This window comes from Pygoscelis adeliae, unplaced genomic scaffold, assembly GCF_000699105.1.
Source record: "Pygoscelis adeliae isolate BGI_AS28 unplaced genomic scaffold, ASM69910v1 Scaffold270, whole genome shotgun sequence".
In the NCBI taxonomy this organism is placed as follows: Eukaryota; Metazoa; Chordata; class Aves; order Sphenisciformes; family Spheniscidae; genus Pygoscelis; species Pygoscelis adeliae.
This window is the reverse complement of record NW_008823916.1, coordinates 2,801,277-2,822,652: the sequence shown is the minus strand read 5'-3', so window position 1 is coordinate 2,822,652 and position 21,376 is coordinate 2,801,277. Positions and strand designations below refer to the sequence as shown.

Genomic DNA, 21,376 nt, shown 5'->3' with positions numbered 1-21,376 from the left:
TGGTTCATTAAACTCTTGCCAAAGACATTGCCACATTTACTTGTCTATAAATGGGCTTTTTTTTTAGCTCACTGATTGTCTTTGGATTATGAACATTTAGGCCAAGGATCCAGGATGAGGTTTGTATGCTTAAGTATCTGCAGCCTGTTGTCTGTGTAAGTGGTGTGATTTGAAGAGAAGTCGAACATCCAGAATTCTCTCCGAAGCTATTAAAAGCAGCTGTTGCTCAGTATCTGTACAAAAATAATAATAACCAGGATCTGTTTTTCCGTTGTCCAAATACAAAATCAGACACCTCATCTTAGGTATCCAAGTCTGACCTTTTCAGCCAAATACTAGTTTTATCTTCAAGTAACTGTTGCCCTGTTAGGGCTACATAAATATTCATACTGGCAGACAGATGCTGATTTCATTTGGACTGTTGGTGTTGTGGATGATCCTGTTCTTACACTTACAGAAAGGTTTCAGGTTTTCTTTTAAGCTGGATTTGCACACACTTGGTTCATTAATGTGCGTACAGAAAATGCCGAAGAAAATTAAACAGCCTTTTTTCTCTTAGAATATTTATCAGTTTCAAAAATTAAAGGATATGTTCAATTAACAGGACTTATTTCTGCATTATAACTGTAAAAACCCATGTTTAAAGTTAGTGCCTTTCTGCTGTCAGAAAAGAAAACCTCAAAATGACACATTCCATTCTTACTCTCTCAAACATTCCACATCAAGTTTTGCTATTTATATTTTAATGGCTTTTACCAACTGTCAACCCTGCAAACTCCACCAAGGATCAGAACAAAATTGGACTGTGATCTTCCTACTGCTTGTACCACTGCCACTAATAAAGATTTTGCTTTTGGAATGGAGGTGTCTTTCTGCATGGCATGTAAGTTCAGAATACAAATGCTTAGCTGTTCTCACTCAAGATGGAAAAGTTAGTTGACTGTAACTATATTTGTAATCACAGTAAATCTTGGTTTTGCTAGTGAGGTCAGTAGCGACTGGCACAGACAAGCAGTAGATGTGTCAGATGCCTGTTTTATAGAGATTTTTACGATAAACACATACTGAAATGAAATTCTTTGTTGGTATTTGGAATATCCTCCTGGAAGTCTCAGCCTATCCCAAATAGCTTATGAAAATACAAGCACAGAAACATTCGTTGTGATTGCAAAATGTTGAGGGAACAACTAGATACCACGCTGGGAATTTCAAGGAACTGTTTAGGAGAAGATGAGTGACCTTTAATATACCCATGTGTATCCATTATTTTCAAAACTATGTATTAACACAAAAGATGCACCATGATGGTGAGCAAGAAGAAGGAAAAGGAATTCACAAGCCTCAGTGAGCTGAAATTGAGGGCAGGGTTTCCTACCATTGACTATACCTTTGCTTCCCATTCCCCATCACCCTCTATTGAATTAATCAGCCATCAGAGCTGCTAAGGCTCACTGGATAGCTTAATCTCAAAGATTTTAACAGTTTAGGACAAACAACAACAGCACGCCTCAGGTCTGGCCTGAAAAGCAAATAATGACTGTTTGGTGGAGAAACAGGCAGAAACAGCTGGAGTTAATGAGCAGGGATTTGACATTAGGGGATTATTTGATTTACTGGGTTTGTGGGGAAGTTTGACTTTTTGAATTATGACTTTTTAAAATGCAGTCTTGGATGAAACATTTTGCTTGGATGAACTTGTTCGTTATTTGCCTGCAGGAGAACAGGGAACTGAAGGAAGGGGAAGGACCTGGGGATGGTCTCAGCTCCCAGAGCTCTGCAGAGAGGTTTTGGCATATCCAGTCAGAGCTGATGCCTCAATTCATATTGTTGTTGTCATGCCCCAGTGAAGTAAGACAAAACTCAGGCTCAACTAAAGGTACTAGTTAGTGGTGCACTAGATAGTGCTTCAGGACTGGAAGTTCTTTGCCACAGAGCCAGTGAAGAACCTACCTCTGCCGAGGACGCGATCCTGTCCTCCCCTTTGCTCACAGGCATGGAGTAAGCAGAGGGCCTGCCTAATTCTCCAGCTATCCCCAAGTCATGCAGCAGCTAATGTGCTGGGAGAGCTAAAAAAGGGACATCTAAAGATATCCATCTGCCTCCTAGACTTCTGTCAACAGCAAGTGCTGCCATGAGGGGCCACAGAGCAGCTCACTGCTGGGGGCTGTGGGCAGCACCATGCTCCTTTTATTGTAAGGGCCTGGCCAGTGCCACATTGCTGCTCTTCAGGTAGGGACGGGTCACCCCCAGGCGCTGCTTGACCTCAGACCTTTTCTTTCCCTCACCTCCATTGACTTGTGACTGCAAAATCTCTCCCCAGCCAGCAGTTGGCTGCAGCTGGTGGGCCCAGAGCATCCCCGAGCTCCCCACAGTGGGCAGAGCTGCCGCTGATCTGGAGGCCAAACCTTTGGCACTGCCCGGGCATTTCACTACTGTGATCTTCCTCCCAATTAACAACACTGTGGGAATTCACACACTGAGCAAAATCCATTCCCCTGTACCCACCCAGAGCTGCCTTTCTGTTGGTTCCAGCAAACGACACACATCAGCATTTGTGCTACTGGGAGAGCCGGAGCTCCGTCTAAACAACGGCTGTGGGAAAGCGGAGCCACACTGAAATCTACCTCCACACCAATTGCACGCTCCAGCCACAGCTGCACATGTACCAGATGAGCCCATCCAGACGGAGGGTGCGTCTGGGGGCAGCTGCTCTGCTGCTCCTCTCACCCCAGCGAGGGTCTCTGAAAATCCATGATGCAGTCACTGCATGATGTAGTCACCACATCATACAGTCACTGTATCACATGATGTGATCACCATACTGCCAACAATTCCCAGCAGAAATAGAGGGCCTTGCAATAACACCTTGAGCTAATGAGCTTGTGTCCTACTAAAAGATTGAGGCTGGATTGTGAGTTTTGGATCCCCTGTTAGGGAAATGGGCTACAAAAGTCTGAATTAAGCACCACTTTGGTTTTTTTTAGCATCTCTTTCCATGTCGCTCCCACCCATGCCCCATCCCTTTCCCCATATCTCTTGATAATATCAAACTCAAATCAACTGGGACACAGTTGCTTGACTCAGCCCATGAATGCCCAGGATACGGGATGCTGATTTTTGGTGTGTGGTATTACAAGGTGATGATAGCCTTTACTTACTGTTGGTCCAGGGATCCCAGGAAAACCCACTCCTCCTGGTGTCCCGGGGTGCCCCTAAAAGGGAAGGAAGAAGAACACACCTGGTGTGAATTGCCGAGTGGGAAGACAGGAAAAAAGGCATTTTTGGTTGCTTGCAGGGTCAGCCAGGCCTGTTATTTGTCAAGGTAAAATTGCTCAGGGGCAGACGGAGAAGGCCAGACTGTCACAAGCCCAGCTCCAACCTTGCTAGCAATATAAGCAGCTAGATTTTCTGAACAGCCCAGAAGAGAATGGGCTGAATTAATATCAAAATCTGTCTTTGGGTCTTGCACTATGGTAGACAGGAGGTAAGTGTCAGGGCAAGACAAGATCTTGCTGAGGTCCCCTCTGTTAAACCCCTAAGCGAGGATCCCCAAATGGCAGTGCACATAGCACAGCAAAACACCATGAGCGTGCTGCCCAAGCAGCCCTGCACCTCCAGCTGCCCCTGGCAGCTTGGTGGGATGTGAACAACAGATCCCTGTTCCCGGACTCCATCTGTTCAGTAGCCAGGATGCTTGGAAACAGGCAATCCTTCAGGTGCCGTAGCTTGCAGTTCCTAGTTACCTCTACTTGATGCAACAGGTCCTCAGCTGATGGAGCTGCAGAAAATGTGTCGAAACCCAGTGTTTCTCTGAAGGGGGGATTGCTGAACATGGCTGCTGGGGAGAGGTTATGCCTCAATATCCAGTCAGTCAAATATCCATTCCCATCCTCACAGAAACAGGAAGAATTTGCAGCTGTTGTCATATAACTAAAGGACCAGGAGAAGCTGCACCCTTTGGTAGAACAGAGAGAGAGAGGCAGCAGCAAGAGCGAGAGAATGCAGACTTACTCCTTACCATCGACCCCTTGACTCCTGGAGGGCCTGGGGGTCCCACTGAGCCACGGTCACCCTAGGAGAGACAAGGGTGCATGGGGAAGAGTGAGGACTTTTGCTAACAAGCACTCTGAGCTGGCAGCAACAGGGATCTAGAGCAATGAAACAACTAAAATATCCACAAATTGCAGTCTATGCCATCAGATTTCTACCAGAAAGGCTTCCAGTATAGAATAATCATCACCCTCTTTCAAGTATCCTTCTCCAGCAGAGTAGTTAAAGGACTACAGCAAAAATTAGTTAATCCTCCATATCCCAAGAGAGGGGACTTTACTATTGCCATCAAACCACCGAGGAACAAGAAACAAGCAATGCACTCAAGACCACCTTCAACTCCGGACAGTGCTAGGACTGGATCCCAGGAGATCTCCAGCCCTTCCCACCTGAGGCACGACATCCCTCTCTGTTCTGCAGTATCATAATCCCTACATGTTCTGGCGTTTTTAGAGGCATGGATTTGAAAGCTGTGGTCATGAAGCCCTGCTGAGAGGAGGAAATCGAGTTGGAAAAAACAGAGATGCTGCCTGGAATAGATGGCTGGTGCTTTCAGAAGGAGACCGTAGGCGTTTTGGGGGCACTCCTTATCCTGTGGCTCATACTGAGACCACAGTGCAAACAACAACGATCTGGAGGCCTGCGTTTACGAGGGGTTCAGAGCCGAATGCCTCCATGCCCCACCCTAAAAATACTATCCCTTCTAAAACAAGCCACCATTTGGCATTAAAAAAAATTAACGTACCAAAAAATCACTTATTAATTCCAAAAGTCTTACTTATCCCCACATGCAGAACATCTCACTTCCCCTGAGTACATCCTTGGCCCTACAGCTCAGCCAAGAATGGGAGACGAGGTGTAAGCCTCCGTGAGCGCCACCGTGACCTGCTGACGCAAGGACGAGTCGAAGGCATGGCTCTAGCCACAGGACGTCCACTGCTCCTTTTTGGAGACAGTGGCAATTCCCACTGCGACTGCCTGTACTCTCCCTGGCAGCCCCGGTAATGCACTGGGAATTAGGTGGGTTATGCTTGTGTGCTTGGGGGGATGAGGAAGGAGGAGTCAGCAAATGCTGCCAAGTAGTTTACGCCCAAAATCTGACCTACCTTCCAACAGCTAAAGTGTAAAGGGAAATATTTTCTGGGCTCTAAGCAGCTTATTAAAAACAAACCCCAGAGTTTGTGTTGTCACCAGTTGGCCCTTGTAAACCAATGTAAGGATTTTTTCCCCCCCTGAATGCATGGATTTTATTAAGTATGTATTAACTGTATTGTTCTCTTTGATAATCTTTGGATTCTACTGGCTTCAGTCTTAAGTTTTGCAGCTCTCAGGATGGAGATTGCTGACTCAGCTATGTCTAATGAAAGCATATTTCCCACTTCATTTAGCTCACAACAGCATAGTAAGCTGTAGGACTCTATGCCAACTGGAGGCCTGGCTGAGGTTTTGATTTCATGATAGTTATTTCTGTCATCGGTAAGTTTGTCCTGGTGGAGAAGAAGTCTGATAGAAATCACAGCTGTGCTGAGGATCTCCTAGGGCAGATTTTCAAAGGACAGCACAGGTTTGCCTGGACACCAACGTAACATCATCGTGTTACAGAGTCGATCTGCAAGATGAGGACGGCTCATGTGATCAAGGCACTGGCACAGAAGCCGTAGGGCCAGATGTGAATTTACTGGAGTGGGAAAAAAGATCTTCCCACATCTCCTGCATGGCAAACCCCTTGTTCCTCATCCAATTCAGGGCTGCAGCTGCCATTGAGACAGCTCACTCAGGCACCAATTTTCTGTGTAACCACCTTGGACACACCACAGGCTCTTTATTCCTCTGTTTTCCTTCTGTAAAACGCAGCCCACATCACATCGTTCCTTTTACTTCTTGTGTGCCTTGACAGTCTGGACTGAGCCTGCTTCTGCTACTGCCCCAACAGAGACCATCAGTGCAATGGGCTTTGCGAGGGCTGCTGCAGACAAGCAATAAAATGCATTTGCAGCGAATACAGTGTAACTGTCACAGAGTCTTGACATCATTACCCAGAGGACAGGGCTTGAAGTAATAAAAGTGAGAGAGAGAACTGATGTGTGGAATGCATCATTTTATGCTCTTTACTATCTTCATGGCTGGACTGTGAATAATTAAACCACCAATGAAAAACAGCAGTCTGCAACTGATACACGATGAATGACATAGATGATTTGTCTTTGGAAGCTACCCCTGAATAAAATTTTACACTCTAATAGAAAACAAATTAATGTCCATTTACATTTTTATAGAAAAGAAAGCCATTTTTCTTCCTGAAAGAAGCATGTATCTGTACTGTACACAAGAGGGCACCAGCCCTTAGCAGCATGCCCAATGCAACCACAGAGGCAGCCAGACGGGATGGTCCTCATCAAATAAAAAGGGAAATATTTGGACCAGCCTTTGCTCGGACAGGTGGCTGCACTCTTGTACCTCTCCACACCTGAGAAATTGCTGAGCCCTCCTGTTCAGTGCAGGCTCAGCCCTGGTCCTGCGTGACCCCATTGGCAGCTCAGCATGGGCTTGGGAGCACATCTCTGCACAAATCTATAACCTGAACTCCTTGGATGCCTCCCTTGACCAGGAACACAGGGCTGATGGGTCCCTCATTCTCAGAAAAAAAGAACTGGCTGTTAAATACAAGCTTTCTGGCAGATTATGAATGAATAAAGCTTAAATTTTCAGAGAATATTTGACAGCATCTCTTTGAAGGGTAAGCGCATGTTAATTCCTAAATGCAAAGTGGATTGTTTTTGCCTGGCCCAAGACTAGTTCAGACACCCTGGATGTGCTGCATTCCCAGCTGGGTGTTGCACTGACATGACAACTTAGATCTCCACAATATTCCTCCCACCCCAGTCTCCCTTATCCTGCAAAAGTTACAACCACCAATTCGTTGCAAGCAATCTTACCTTTTCTCCCACTATTCCAGGCTCCCCTACCGGACCAATGAAACCCATTAGACCCTGAGGAAAGAGAAAAGCGCAATTAACTTTCAGTTTTATTTGCTGAGAAAGTAAACAGTTTCTTTGGTCCACCTTGCTGGTTGAAATAGCACAGCATCCCTCGTATACTGCTCAGTAATTCCTACTGGCTACCAGAGCGGACAGAGTTGCTCCCGGCCATGGGAACATCTAACTCCACAGCTGGTTCTGCTTTAGGCGCCAGCTGGAACGGCAGCAGTAGGATCTGCAAGAGCCACAACACACAGTATAGGGGATGAGTTAAGCATGTTTCGTAGAAAGGCTGAGTCCATAGCGTGGCTTTGTTTTGCAAGCATTTCCCAAAACGTCAGTGCAGCTTCCCCAAGAGCATCGATAGCGGGAGCTCCTGGGTTGCACAGACTCTGAGAGTTACCATCATTTTAACTGCTGTACCGGGTAGACTTCCTCTGGGTTAATCTGAGCTGCCTCAAACCCCTATGCAAACTAATTTTGCCCTGGATAGTGTCATGCTGTTGGGATGTCAGTAGGAAATTAAGGTCCGAGGACACAGGGGCCAGCAGGGCAGCAGATCTATCACACTACTCAGAAACGATCTTGGAAAAAACCCCCAGTCTAAGCTCAGGATTTGTCAGGTTTTAACAATGTTTGGGATAACAAAGAAACAAACAGAACTGCTTTTAATTAGGAAGATGGAAACAGATGCAATCTCACGCTAAGATTCCCGAGAATTGAAATACAGCAGCCTCCCTACCAACTTCAGCTGGTTTCTGGCCCTAGAGATGCAAGGGACCGTCCTCTCTGCCATGGCAGGCTCGCTCTCTCTCACTGCATGATTCTCATGCAAGGGTCATTGGGGATAGATATCTATATTTAATTCCTCCAGTGAGTCTGTAACTAAAGGGATTCATCTCCTGTTGAAACACTTCATAACCTGCCCACAGTTGGCATGGATGGTGTAAAATTAAGCCATGCCCCTGCTTGTTTGATTTTGGGCAACGGTCTGATTGGTACTGGGAGGTGGCTGCTGAGCAAGTCAGAGACAGGAGATGGATTCTCCAGTGGCATCACCCTGCTCTTCCTCTTTTTAAAAATAATATGAAATCTTCACAATAAATTGCAAAGTTCCTCTATGCAAATGCATCTCACCTTTTCACTTCAACATCAAGGAGGTTTTCAAATGACACGCTCAAGAAAACATTCAGCATGAACAAACGCAACAGGAAAAAAGCTACACTAGCAAGGCACCTTCTGGAGTGTGGTCTCAGAACAGGGAGAGCTGTTCACCCTGCTATCTCCTTTCTGGGGGAACAGAAAGAAAAGAAGAAAAAGTTTTCTCTCTTCATTGCTTTCTCCGTTCCCAGCTGGCCTGACACGTGTGCAGTTCGTAGAGGAGCTCTCTGCAGTCTGTCCATCTGTGGTTCTGTTTACATCTGTGCATTGACAGTGTAAAGTGATACCCCCCAGCTACAAGAGGAGCATCCAGCACCGACAGAGCAGCCTACTCACAGGTTGTGCAACTCCTCCTGCCACCAAAAGCCTCTCTCCGTGAAGTTATACTCACAACATAGAGCTGTAGCACATAACAACCAGCCTCATTGATATTCTCATGTGTGTGAGGCTCAGCAGACCCATTCAGAGACATAAAACGCAATTTGAGTCACTCTCCAATGACTTTTAGAGGGAACAGCTTCTGACGATGACTCCAAACACCGAGAGACTTCATGCATTAACATTCCTCACATGGTGCAATTAAACGCCATCCTTTCAACATCACTGGAGACAGGAGCTCCTCACTGAAGCATGCTGATGGGCTCAACAAAAGCATCTCTCACTCGGACGCTCAGCTGGCTTCGCCTCTTGCAGGGAGCAGCCACACACTCTGCGCTCTGAGCGGCCCTTATCACACTCTGGCATGGGAGCAACATTCAGGTGAAAAGTGTTTGGAAAAGCTCATGAGAGAAGGCAAAGACCTCAGCGGGTACATCGGAGCCTGGAGTTAGATGCTTGCATTAGAAATTTATCCAGAGATGATGTCCCAGGAAACCAGCATGCCACTGTGCCATGATGGAAATATCGATTAACCACGGGAAGACAGCTACTACCAGGAAAGCTCTACTATCCTGTCAGGGGCTGGATGTCACCAACCCTTCTGATATCAGCACGGAAACGGTCTCTGCTGTGTCCGAAGCTGAAGCGTTTCCAGTGCACAAGCGTGCCATTGCGGCCAGGCTGCACGGAGAATGCACGCGTGGGAGCAAAGCAGCGCTGGACTCGGCAGCAGATTGCCCAACTCAGGAACCAAAGGGAGAGCAGGCAAATTCGCAATATCTGCATATGCAAGGTTGCCACTGGGTGGCATTGCTGAAGGCTGCTGAATCAATTATCCTTTCAATTAGACACAAGTGCAGATACATAGCTGATAACTGTATCCAGTTACTGAAGCTTTCCAGTAGCCCAAGGCCACGACGAAGGCAAATGTTAAGGCAGAGGAGAGAATGGCAAAGCAATGAGATGAAACAAGGAAATGCATTGCTAGGCAAAAACAAGATAATAAAGCAAGAAAGAATAAATCCGTTCCTTCATTTCCAATTTCTCAGAAAAACTGCAGAACCCTCTCTCTCCCTGGGAAGATGCTCTTTTTAAGATGTTTCTGGGTTACTTAGGTCAGTCCCTGCAGAAGAAGAAAGATCCCTGCTCTTGCAGAAAATGTTGTTACCATTCAGAACAAGACTGTTTCAAAAACACTTCTGAGGGGCTTGGGGTGCGGCGTTGCATATCCAAACTCAGGCTTGAAGGCTAATACTTCCGATACACTGACCACAGCAGCAGCATCTCCCACCCGAAAAAGTCTCTAAGGAATCTGGGTCATGAAGCGAGGTACACTAGTTGTGCTTCCCAGCCAACCTGGTGGTGCTCTACAGATGGTTTGCAGAGCACTGACTGCAGCGTGCCAAGCAGCCCACAAACCCAACACCCTCCTGAGACCCCTCTCACTGTCACAGATGTGCCATTTGTTATCGCAGCTTGTGCAGCAACCTGCCAAGCACTGCCAACGCAGGCGGGGTAGAGGCAAACACTGCGCCTGCTGCGTGGGTAAATGTCAGGATGGAGGGGGAGCACAGCCAAAATTTCTGGCCTGGTTTTCACTCCAAAACCAGGGAAAATTCTGTCTGCACTGGTACATCATGTTTCTGCTCAAGGGACGATGTCACTGCTCCCTGTGTACCCAGCAAGAAGAGCATCTCATGGTGTGACTGCGGTAGAGTAGGGACCGAAGTGAGATGGCAGAGCAGGGACCCTGTGATGTGGCCAGGCTTCCATCCCAGTAGCTCTGTAGTGTTTGCAGCCAAAACTGTCTGCTCTGGGCTAAATTAACTACTGTTGCTGTGCCTGCACAGTGATAGATACGTCTAGGCAAAATAAATCTTGGTAAATTATTGGGAGTATATGAAACAACTGGAGGAGATTGGGTAATGATATTCTTCACCAGCCAAAATGGGATAGACACTAAAAAGAACACAAGAAGCAAAAGATTTAGGTTTTAAGAACCAAAATAGCCACTGGTGGCAAATATTAAATCAAAGCAGACATGAATTGTGGCCGTTACACTAAAATGGCTGCGGCATAACATTTTTCCCAGGTTCCCAGGGTTGAAAAGAAGCCCTGCATCAAACACGACTCCAGGCAGTGTGTGTAATGATGCACGTGAAGTCCCAGCAGCGGTGGCTGCCCGGATAAAGGCCCACAGTATACAGGAAAGAATGTAAAACATTTATATTAGACGGGGAGTTCAGCGTGTCGCTCATGATTCAGTCTGCTGTATTCCCCAGCCAAGGGCATGGTGGAAAAGGGATGGAGATTGTTAAAAAGTTGCTGGGGGCTTGGGGGGAAGGAAAGGGGGGGGGACTGGCGGGTTGTAATTCCTAACTCCTGTCTGGCTTTCCCCATTTATTGTCCAGCCCTGTCATAATTAAGCCCCCCCTCTTGGCTGCATCAACAGAGAGCAAGTCAGCAATGAAGCCTTGCATAAATCATAGCCCATTTGAGAGAAACAACCGAAAGGCGAGCCCAGCGTGAGCAGGGTCTCCCAGGGACGGGACCGCCAGTCGCTCCCAGCAGGAACCGATCATGGCCTTTCTGTTTTACTGGTTCGCTAGAACTCAAAACAAAACAAACCAGGGACAAAGGACGGGAGGGAGTAAATGTACAATCCTCCCATTCAGATGAAAGAAAGGGAAAGTAAAACAGTAAATATCACAGTTTAAGGGAGGACGCTCTGACCCGCAAAGAAAAGCCATGTGGTTTAACCCCCTGTGTGCTGGAGCTCAGCCGTACCCTGGGGCTGCATTGGGTTCCCACTGCCCTGTGGGGAGCGAGGGAAGGAAAGGTGGAGGCACGCTGACAAAACACCTTGTCAGATCAAAGCGGCTGCATAGAGCACAGCGCCCGCAAATCCCTGAATGAGAGAGGTCTGCAGCTCAGAAAGGGATGCTCTGGAGGGGAAGGTAAATGCATTGGGAAAGGACCTGCCCTAAGACATGGGAAACGCTGGTGCAATTCCCTGCTCGGTTCTCGGCGACCCATTTGACCTTGGTCAAGTCAATCCGTATCTCCACGTCAGAACCCACCTGCAAAACTGACATTACAGCACATCCCTCCTTTGTAAGAGCACCGGAAGGAAAATACATTAGGGACATAACTGACAGCGCTGGTTTCCTTTGACAAATTATTTTAGAATAATATCTGATATTGGGACAACATGCTTCTCTCTGGAGGGAAAAGATATCCCCAAGGGGCCGTGGAGTGACTGCCCTTCCCAGCACGGTGCAATGGGTGCATGGCTGACCCTAACATCGCCATGCGAGTGAGCAGGGCTGTCACTTCTTGTACAGGAGGAGGGATTCAGAAAGCTGTTCCTGCCATGACAGGACCTCCTCATTCCCATTAAGGGCGTAGGTCAACCTTAGCCTTTTTCAGCTGGCACAACTCTGCATGGATACTTTCATTTTCTAGTGCAGAGCAGGGGTGGGTCCTTGGGCTTGCAGCACCCTTCCCCCGTTTGCTATCCTGTCTGCTGCAGGGTGTTGCTTCTCCCACAGGGCTGTCTGACCATCAATATGGACATTTCGGTGACATCCTCCTGCTCTGCATTCCCAGCTCTGGAACAGGAAGGTTGGTAGCCTGGGCCAGAGGCCCCGTATTCTTCTTCATATTCTTCTGCCTCCATCTACTGGCAAGGAAGGGTTAAATCACACATTTCCAGGGTACAGGGGAGCCCGGCAGCTGGAGTCCTTCCAACATATGAAGACAACAAGCATCTTATGAATGAACTTCCCAAGTCAGTGTCCTTGCAATTGAAAAACAATGCATCAGGGACCGCCCTGTGCCTCAAAACATCGTTTTTCCAATGAGAGCTCAAGTGTCACTGGAAACCCTACAGAAACTCCCATGCTTGCCTAAAACAGATGTCCCTAAGAAAGGGAAGAGAACTCCGATGAGAGGGATGGCTGATCTTTTCTCATGCTATTATGCTGGGGGTTTCCACTCAGAGGGAACCCGTATGGAGGGCAGAGCAGCAAGTTAGAAAAGTTTGACCGCTCCTATTGTGCCTATGGAACAGAATATATCAAGGCCGCCACAAGAGAAAACGGGTGAGATGAAGGTGTCTTCTAGTGCCAAGTGACCTTGGTAGCCCGACCTCTCAGAGCCGTGCAAAAAACTAACCCGGCCCCAACACCAAATGCTGAAGCTTAGGTGGAGGGAGGAATGAAAACCCAACACTCCAGCCCTGTTCAGCAAAGGTGTGATGGGAAAGGAGGTTATTTCTCACTAATCTGGTACGACATTTTTGTTCTAATGACTCGACTGGTATGGAAATGGAAATTCTTTCTGGGTGATATTTCTAGACAGAGACTAATTGACTAAGAATAATACAGGCAGCTTTCATACCACTGTGCTGGTTTCAGTGTCAGCAGGGGCCAGCTGTGTTTTCTTTTTGGTGAACAGTGCCTACAGTTTTCATCCAAGGTCAGTCCTGAGGGATGTTAAAGAATAATAATCCTAATGATGCTTTGTCCTTCAAGGACAACATCTTGTTAAGGATCTCAATGCACTTCTAAATATTCATTTTTAACTGTAATACAACAGTATCTGTAGGTGCCACCTGAAAACAGGAGGCATTGTGCTAAGCACTGTTCAGAGCTGTCTCGTGCCTTCCACAGAAGGGGAAACTGAGGCACAGAACACTGGAAGGTGTTGCCTGAGATTGTGCAGAATCTGATAAAGCTGCAACTAGAACTCAGATGTGTGGAACAACTTTGCTTCTTCAGTTGTTGCTCTTCATGGAGTAAATTATTAACCACAATATAGAAACAGCTCCAATTTCCAAACAGAAATAACTATCCTTGATATATACTGAGATTCATCAGATTGCTGGTACTGAAGAGGATCCACCTCGGTTTTTTGGACTTGCTTGGTCAGAAACCCATAGAAGAAGCGACCCCCAGCTGTTGCATAACAGGGGAAGGAAGAGCCAGAGAGGCTGATGAGCTAAACCAGAGCAAACTTGCTGACCCTTCGGCAGGGAAAGTGCTGGGAAGGACAGCCGTGATGAGAAGAAACACCCTCTTTGCCAGGGCCGGCTGCTGCAGCCAGCTTGGTGTGGTCATGTATGAACGCACAGAACATGTTGGAGGCTCTGTGGCTGCAATTTCAGGGTTGGTGGTGGACAAGTTGGTTGGTTTCAATCACAGAGACGTGGGAACAATTGTTTCTTTTTCCTTAATGACTGTGGTTCCCCTGAAGCCTACAGGGATGATGCATGTCCCCTGCTACCCCAGCAGAACGTTCTCTCTTGCGGTACAGCGAAACACAGCTCAGTGCCTCTCTCCCCCAAGGCCTGGTTTCTTCAGCTGCTGTCTCCTTTGCTCCCCAAAAAATCCAGTGAGAGCCAAAGCAGCACAGCACCCAAAGCAGAGGATCCTACCCTTAAAACCTACATAGGCAAAGCCTGGAAATGGTCCTTTTAGGGATAAGAGGAATACACAGAAATTCATAATCTTTTTCCTGACCATGGCTTTGCCTCCTTGAGAAGCACAGCGGTCATATGTGCTGTACTGCTGCCAGTACTAACAGCACATCCACCTGAACTGTGACTTTGTCAGAGCACTCTACCCATGGGAAAACCTCCAGTTTAAAATAGACACCATGGTCACTGTCAGTGCTGTTCACCAAGAGCTTCAGCCAGACTAAGAGCACCCCAGCTGGAGCACCAGGACTGTGGACAGGTTTGAGGTGGCCAGAAGCCCCTGGCCACTGTCCTTTGCCTGCACCCTGGTCATCCAGGAGACATTGTACACAGGAGATCATCAAACAGACAAGGAAAACAAAGAGTTTACCTCCTCACCAACTTTCCCTGGTCGGCCACTGTTTCCTGGCTCACCCTGCAGGACAAGGAGAGACAAAGCACACAGGTTACTTGGTGCTGCCAGTCAGACCCTCAGTACAACATGATTCTTTGTTCACCCATGATTTGGGCTGCTGTGTGTGAATCGTGGAAAAACTGCAAGAAACAACATCTTACAAAACTCACTGTGACTTGAAAGATAATCCAAAGCAAGAAACACAGCTGACACAAACAAGGAGCAAAGACTCACTGTTCTGGAGAGAAATGCCCCAAAAGCAGCTGGTCCTGCTGTGGTAAAATAACCTTCACAAAACCAAACTCAGACACTGAAACATAAAATGCCTGCTTTCCTGTAGCATGGCCTAGTCCTGGTTGCTTTATCCCCATGTTCAATAAGGCATGAGTTCTCATCAGGGATGTTCCTGAAGTTGGGGTGTTTCTGACCCAAGTAAAACAGATAGAAGATGACAGAAACACATCAGCAGCAGGAAGAGAGTAGGAAAGGACCACGATTAACCAAAGGATTTGAGGAGCACCTAGGGAAAGCAAGAGTGTGGACACCATGGGAAGGTGTAGTTCCTGAATGACAGAGGGGAAGGGATCCAGAAAAGTCACCTGCTGGTGGAAGTGTCACAAGAATAAAAGACAACCCAAATGTTCCCAGGCAATGCTGCACCCTGATTCTGCTCTTGCAAAATCTCAAGCATAGGCACGTTACTGTCACACGGAGCATCCACACGAAAACCACAGAAAGAACACACATGAGCTAAATCACAGTGCAGGATGAGAGAAATTCAGAGAATGAGAAAAATGAGGGGTGAAGAGAAAAGCAGGAAGAGGAGAATAATTTCAAACCCACCAGGGATAAGGGCAGCCGCGGCAGCACTCAAAGGCCGGTGGAGTGCCCCTGGACAGGCCATCCAGAAGCCAGACTCACCGCTAACCAGTATTGTCTCCGGGTGACGGCAGCTGTATTTTCTCAGTAGGCAGATACTCCAAATGTGCTGCCAGACCACATTTTTGCTATTTACTGTTTGAAGAGGTTGGTTTTTTGGGTTTTCTCTTTCCTTTTGAGTGTGGGTTTGTGGAGTGGACTGCCCTGGGATGGCTCCTGCTGCTAATTAGGCAGCAAAGATAGGAATGATGTGCATTGTTTTAGAACAAAAACGTGGAGGAGCAATGGAAAATAAGATGAGATGATGGAGGGGGGGTTGGTTAATATCAAAGGAGAAACACACTTGTTTATAATAAAGCACATGGCTTAAAAATGCACCATCGTTCTTTTTGCTGAAGAAACCAAGCAGAAGCAGAGACCCCAAAATTCAGAGAGAAGAGAAATCCTCAGTTCCCCTTGTCTTCTTTGGAATGAATACCCTAGGCTTGGAGCATGGTAAAGTTGAGAAAAGATACTTCCCTCTTTCTTTCCTCTGTTCTACCCACTGCTTCTCTGATCATGAACAAACCCCTTCCTCACCTTTGGACCATCGGGACCGGGTCTTCCTGGAAATCCCTTCCGGCCAGATCGACCCTGAAATACATGGAAGAACAATAAACATAAAAAGCTTGCAGCTGCCCTTGGTCACAGCAGTGTGTCTGTGAACCTATATGGTGCAGCTTACAAGCAATGAATTCAGGGTGCTAGAGTTGTAGCTGTCCTTACTGAGGCCAAGGCAACACAAGAGGAAAGCTCCGTGTCTCAAGCGACACCGGGTTTGATCCATGGGGAACATGCCTAGACAGCTACTCCAAGTTTCAGCCGATTTCTGACCCTCCAGCTTGATTCCATTACTTAAACATCACATCAGAAACACTATGCATGGACTATAAATAACCAAGCCAAGGGCTTTGTTGCTGCCCTTTAGTTTATTATGTGCTGCATTCAGCTGGATTTATTCTACTTCCAGCAATTTTCTTGTAGCAATGCCAGCAAGGACACCAGCAGCCTGAGCTGAGCATTCAAAGATGGTACTTTCCTAGTGTTGGCAGAGACTCGGCCACATAAGCCTCTTATGGGCTCCATCCCTGGCATCCAGAGAGGATTTGGGAGTAGGACTGTCCCTACAGTGGGGGAAGCCAGGCTGACATTCACAGCTACAGCTCAGAAAAGCAGAAATAAACCTGCAGACCAAAAGGTTCATGTTGAGCCTTCGCTTTGGCTCGAAGGACACTTATGGTGTGTCCCAGGCTCTGGAGTAACTGGATTTATTATGTTGCTCCAGAAAGGAATAAAAGAGTCTAGCAGAATAGTTGAGGAAATGCAAGATAAAACATTTATTTTCTGATCCTCCTAGAAGCTTTAGCACAGTTACCAGTTTTCAAGATATGTTACTCTCCTGCGATGACAATTATGTACATAAACATTAAAAAATCCTGAGCTGGCAAGCTCACAGATATGATAATATGTTTCTTGCTTCTTCTAACTGCGTTTCTGTGATACATCACTGTGTTCAGAGTGATGTAGAAGTCAAAAAGGACTCTGTTTCTCTGTCAGGCCTTTTTTCTTGCTTTTCCTTCTACTCATTGAAAAATACTATAAATCAAGGAAGAAACATCAGGGCTGGCTACAGAGATGGTTTCCAGTCAACGTCCTTTATCTTGAGGATGAACTGTTTAAACATTAGAGGGTTTTTCAAGGCCTGAGACTCTAAGCAAGTTATAAAATTAGAGTCCCACTCAACACCCTGTGCAAGACACTGCCTTGACTTTCAGCCATCTGGGATCAAGCAATTGGACCAAGCCCCAGACAATACAATATTTCTTAGAAGGGCAGATCACTTTCCAAACCAGGAGGTTTGAAGCTTTATGCTAATTTAACTACAATTCCATTGCAAGGTCAACAGAGCTGGTAGCAACTGAGTAAATGACTGAAACCTACCTCTGGACCAGGAACTCCTGGTGGTCCTAAGGGTCCTTCATCTCCCTGAAGTGAAAAGAAATTAAAATAAAACACAAAGCAGTGACAAAATTTGGACTCACCATGCAGCAAGAATGAAAGGTCTGCAGTATGAGCAGCAGTTAAACACAGGCTGTGTGCTCAGCTGTCACATTTTAACAACCGAGTCCTTCTGAATCTTAGAGCAGGCAGCTCAGCATCTCTGAAGTTTCTCATCTCCCTTCCCCATCTCAGGAAAAAAAATCTAAAGTCAAGTCCTGCCAGTAAAGTCCTGCCATCCAAAATTTGACCAAAGTCAACACCAGTTGATTGGGCCTATCATGGGCTGGATTTGGCCCATAGGGTACCCTGGACATGCTCACATGACTCTGCTTTATTTGATTTGGCAGGGATACGAATGCTGTAGTGCTCTCTACTCTTTTTCTTTCTTTCTTTCTTTTTTTTTTTTTCCCCCCACAAAAGGGTGTTGCAAAATTTCCCACAGAACCATTTGGCAACCGTACGAAGGTTTCCCTTTTGCTTTCAAATGGAACTACACATGCTGCAGGATGGAGCTATCTCAAAATCTCACACAGCAATTGGACTCGGTCCTCTCCCTTGGCTCTACACCAATTTCTAAAGTGATAGGATCAGATCTACAGTTCCTAGGAGACCTTCAATTAAGCTTCACAAAAATTATCTCAAGTGTCTAAAACCAACTGCCAAGAGAGAAATTAAAAGCGCCCTTGGCAGCCACAGTTCTGGCTGTTCTCATTTAGGTGGTCAGCCGTGGTAATGAAGTGGCACGAGCTGGCGGGCTGAAGATGGGACTGGAAGTCAGGAACCCAGCTCTATGGGCTCAGACAAACCACCCACAACATGCCACATTTCTAAAGAAGATGTAATCCACAGCCTTGACCTACCGCCTCGGGTAACAGCGGCAGGAAAGGCAGAGTGGTGTGGTCTGGTGCACATTCAAACTCCTTCAGCACTGCTTATGTCAAAGTCCATGTCCATGTCTTCAGTCTTACTTTTACACTCACTAACTAGAGTAAATTGAAGGCAGCTTGGTCATGCCTGCCTGAACCTGGAATGCAGAGCTTCGATTCCCTTTGTAAATTGCCCAGAATATTTTTTTTCCTATTTCAGTGCAAATAAATGAGCTAATTTGCATTAATCCCATTTAGAGAGCAAGCAAAAGAATTCCCAGAAAAAGTTAAGAATTATTAGTGCTATTAGACCAAGCTCCTGCCCATGCATGCAACTGAGTATTATTTGCACAATGTCTCATGACTCTGGACAAACAACTTACACTGGCTTAAATGAGAAGAAACTACACTGAAGTCACTGGAGTTGCAACAAGATAAACAGAGGGCACTCAGGCCTTCTCTGCTGGTGCTAGAAAGTATTTGCAGCTCCAGGACAATTAAATCAATGACAATCGTCCCTTTTTAGTGCCTGTGAGTGGAATGAAGCTTCAAGTTTTCACACGAAGTGACAAGTGAAAGCTGCAAGCTCTGAGATGTTGGGGCAAATGAGTCTTTGCAGATCAGCAATTTCAGTTTATGTGCTCTTTTCACATAAGGATATTGCCCCGTGTGAGAGAGTGGAGTCTGCAGGTCTCACAGTTGAAAGAAAACACACTTAAAAGGAGCAGAAAGCAAAAGCCAGGTCAGGGCATGCCTGTGCAAGGGGATGTGCAGGGAAAAGGGCATTACCACCCATTTTGGGTGTGTGTGGGTGTGGGGGAACAGACTTTAAAAGAAAAGCCAATGCAGAGCTTAGGGTCAGCAGATGCCAGCAGTGACTGGAAGCAAAGATCACAGAACTGCAACTTAGTGGAAGCTCCTCTTCTGCAGGTCTCTCATCACTGAATACAAATATTTGCTTCCAGATTCAGAGGGACCAGAGGATTTCAAGTCGCAGGCACCATTTCAGCATGCATTGATCTTCAAAATTCAACACTACTCTTTAAATCCAATCTGCTTTTGGTCTGAGGACACTCACCTCTTGTCCAGGCAGCCCTCTCGGCCCAGGTAAACCTCGTGCTCCTGGCTTTCCCTGAGAAAGAGCCAAAGGAAAAGATACTCAGAAAATAGAAACATAAGCTCAGAAGGGCAATTAAAATGAGAAAGTCTCTTTCACAGCCACGGGACATCATCCAATGTCAATTTTATTACAGAAAAAAAATTGAAAAAAGAAAACCCCACACTTGGAGGGACCTCAAGCCAAACAGACCAAGCTGAAACGCTGGCCAGGACAATCTTTAGGAATCTCCAGGGCTTTTTCTCTCCCCCCTTCCCACTACTTCATTTTCCCTGGCTGCTTCCCACCCCCCACAGAGCTTCAATGTCTGCTCCACTCACCTTCAGGCCTTCAGGACCATTTTCTCCTGGAGGGCCTGTGTCACCTGGGAAGCCCTGAAGAAAATGAGAAATAGTCAGGGTGCATAGGTGGACTTTTGCAGCCAGCTTCAGAGGACAGCCTCTGTGAGAGTTTTAATTAAAGGCTAAGGGCCGAGACATGTGTTACGTGCTGGCAATGTCCGTGTGTGGGCCACCGCGTGGCTTCTAGAGGGAATGAAACAAGACAACGGGAGCAGCGCTATCAATTTGATTCAAGAGCAGCCTTTCCCAGCAGTTCCCTTTAGGTCCATCTTCTTAGAAGATTTATTGCTGTGAGGGCCTCCCTGTCATCACACAGCTAAAAATGGCAGTTTGGATTTTAATTAATCTTTATGACTCAGTGCATAATCTCACTGCTCCGAGAAACGAACTGCACGCCTCGGCCACAAAGGGAAGCAGGCGAGGAATTAGGAAAGGTGCTGACACGCTCATTAGCTGCCGCCTTCAGCCAGGCAGCGACTCCTTTCCACCCACCAGCCCTTTGCTGAGGAAACAAAGGAATCTGTGGTTATTTCCAATAGCAACAAAGAGGAACGATTGCTAAGTGGCAGCACTCAACCGAGAGCCCTTCCAGACCCAGCAAAATACCGGGACACTGATGAAGGGAAAACAGACCATGAGTTGTGCTGGAAGTGGCTCTCTAGCATCTTACAGACGTTGTCTGGTTGCTTATGAAGAAGAAAAATGACAATGTGCTGGGGGAAGCTGATTCTACATTTAAGGTATCACTGTGACAATTTTTTTGGTAATGGCAGTAAGGGTCTTTTTCTACTTGAAATGGTATTTTGTGGGGGAAAAACTGAAAAAACCCTCCATGATATCTATGACAAAAAGTGGAAGGAAAAACCAGGAAACCATAAGATGCAGAATGGGTCATGAACCCATCTTGATCCTCTCTACCTCATCGCCACTCATGTACCATCATACCCTAGCAGAGAGGTGAAGCCCTACACTGAAAAGAGGAGGGTAGTTGGAAAGTGAGATGCAAGATTCAAGAAATGAGTGTTCTGCCCCGCAAAAGCAGTTGAAGAACAACTTCAAGTGCCAGAGAACAACATGGTGAGTAGAAAGACCAGTGTCCACAGAGTCTGGCCAGTGGCTGGGAGACAGTCTGGGGGTCTTGCCAGGTTAGAAACAATCTTTGGGGACTGACCTTTCTGAACAAGAACAGAACAAGCTGTTACATATAGGACTTGCATGGGAAGATCGAGAAGAAAAAGGCTTGGAATGGCAGTTGGAGATCAGGAAATCTGAGTGCAGCGTGGTCAGAGGGTATAAGATGGACAGTTTGCCCCATCTCCCACTTTAAACAAAAGTGGACCTCAATTCATTAAATAACAGCAAATCCTACAACACAGCAAAGCTCTTTCTGCCTCGGCATTTCTAGAGCCCTGATGTGCCATTGTCCTAAAGCAATCCATCTGCCCATCGTTAGCCAAGGCTCTGACTCCAGAACACACCAGTTTTGGGTTGGTAAATGTATCAGAGCTCAGGTGTCATGGTGAGCAGTAGCGGTGGCAGCCGTCCCTTCCCTCTGTCGGGCTGGGTGCCCACATGGGAGGCAGCATTTGGCTCTTGCTTTCCATGTTAATTAGCAACCGCTATATGCATATGCCTCCTAATCAAAACCCTATGTGGTCCTGTCCGTACATGGCTCCAGAGCTAAAAACTTCCA

General features: G+C 46.6%; 1 protein-coding gene across 1 annotated transcript in view; it reads right to left on the bottom strand.

Moving 5' to 3' along the window:
• COL27A1 (collagen, type XXVII, alpha 1) overlaps positions 1 to 21,376 on the bottom strand; it is a 162,211-nt gene that overhangs the window by 54,763 nt on the left and 86,072 nt on the right. Inside the window, exons 20-27 of the mRNA XM_009319352.1 lie at positions 19,663 to 19,716; positions 19,304 to 19,357; positions 17,300 to 17,344; positions 15,899 to 15,952; positions 14,417 to 14,461; positions 6,987 to 7,040; positions 4,019 to 4,072; positions 3,159 to 3,212 (exon numbers count right to left, since the gene is read on the bottom strand). Coding sequence (XP_009317627.1) covers positions 3,159 to 3,212; positions 4,019 to 4,072; positions 6,987 to 7,040; positions 14,417 to 14,461; positions 15,899 to 15,952; positions 17,300 to 17,344; positions 19,304 to 19,357; positions 19,663 to 19,716 — 414 coding nt within the window. The remainder of the gene's footprint in view (positions 1 to 3,158; positions 3,213 to 4,018; positions 4,073 to 6,986; positions 7,041 to 14,416; positions 14,462 to 15,898; positions 15,953 to 17,299; positions 17,345 to 19,303; positions 19,358 to 19,662; positions 19,717 to 21,376) is intronic.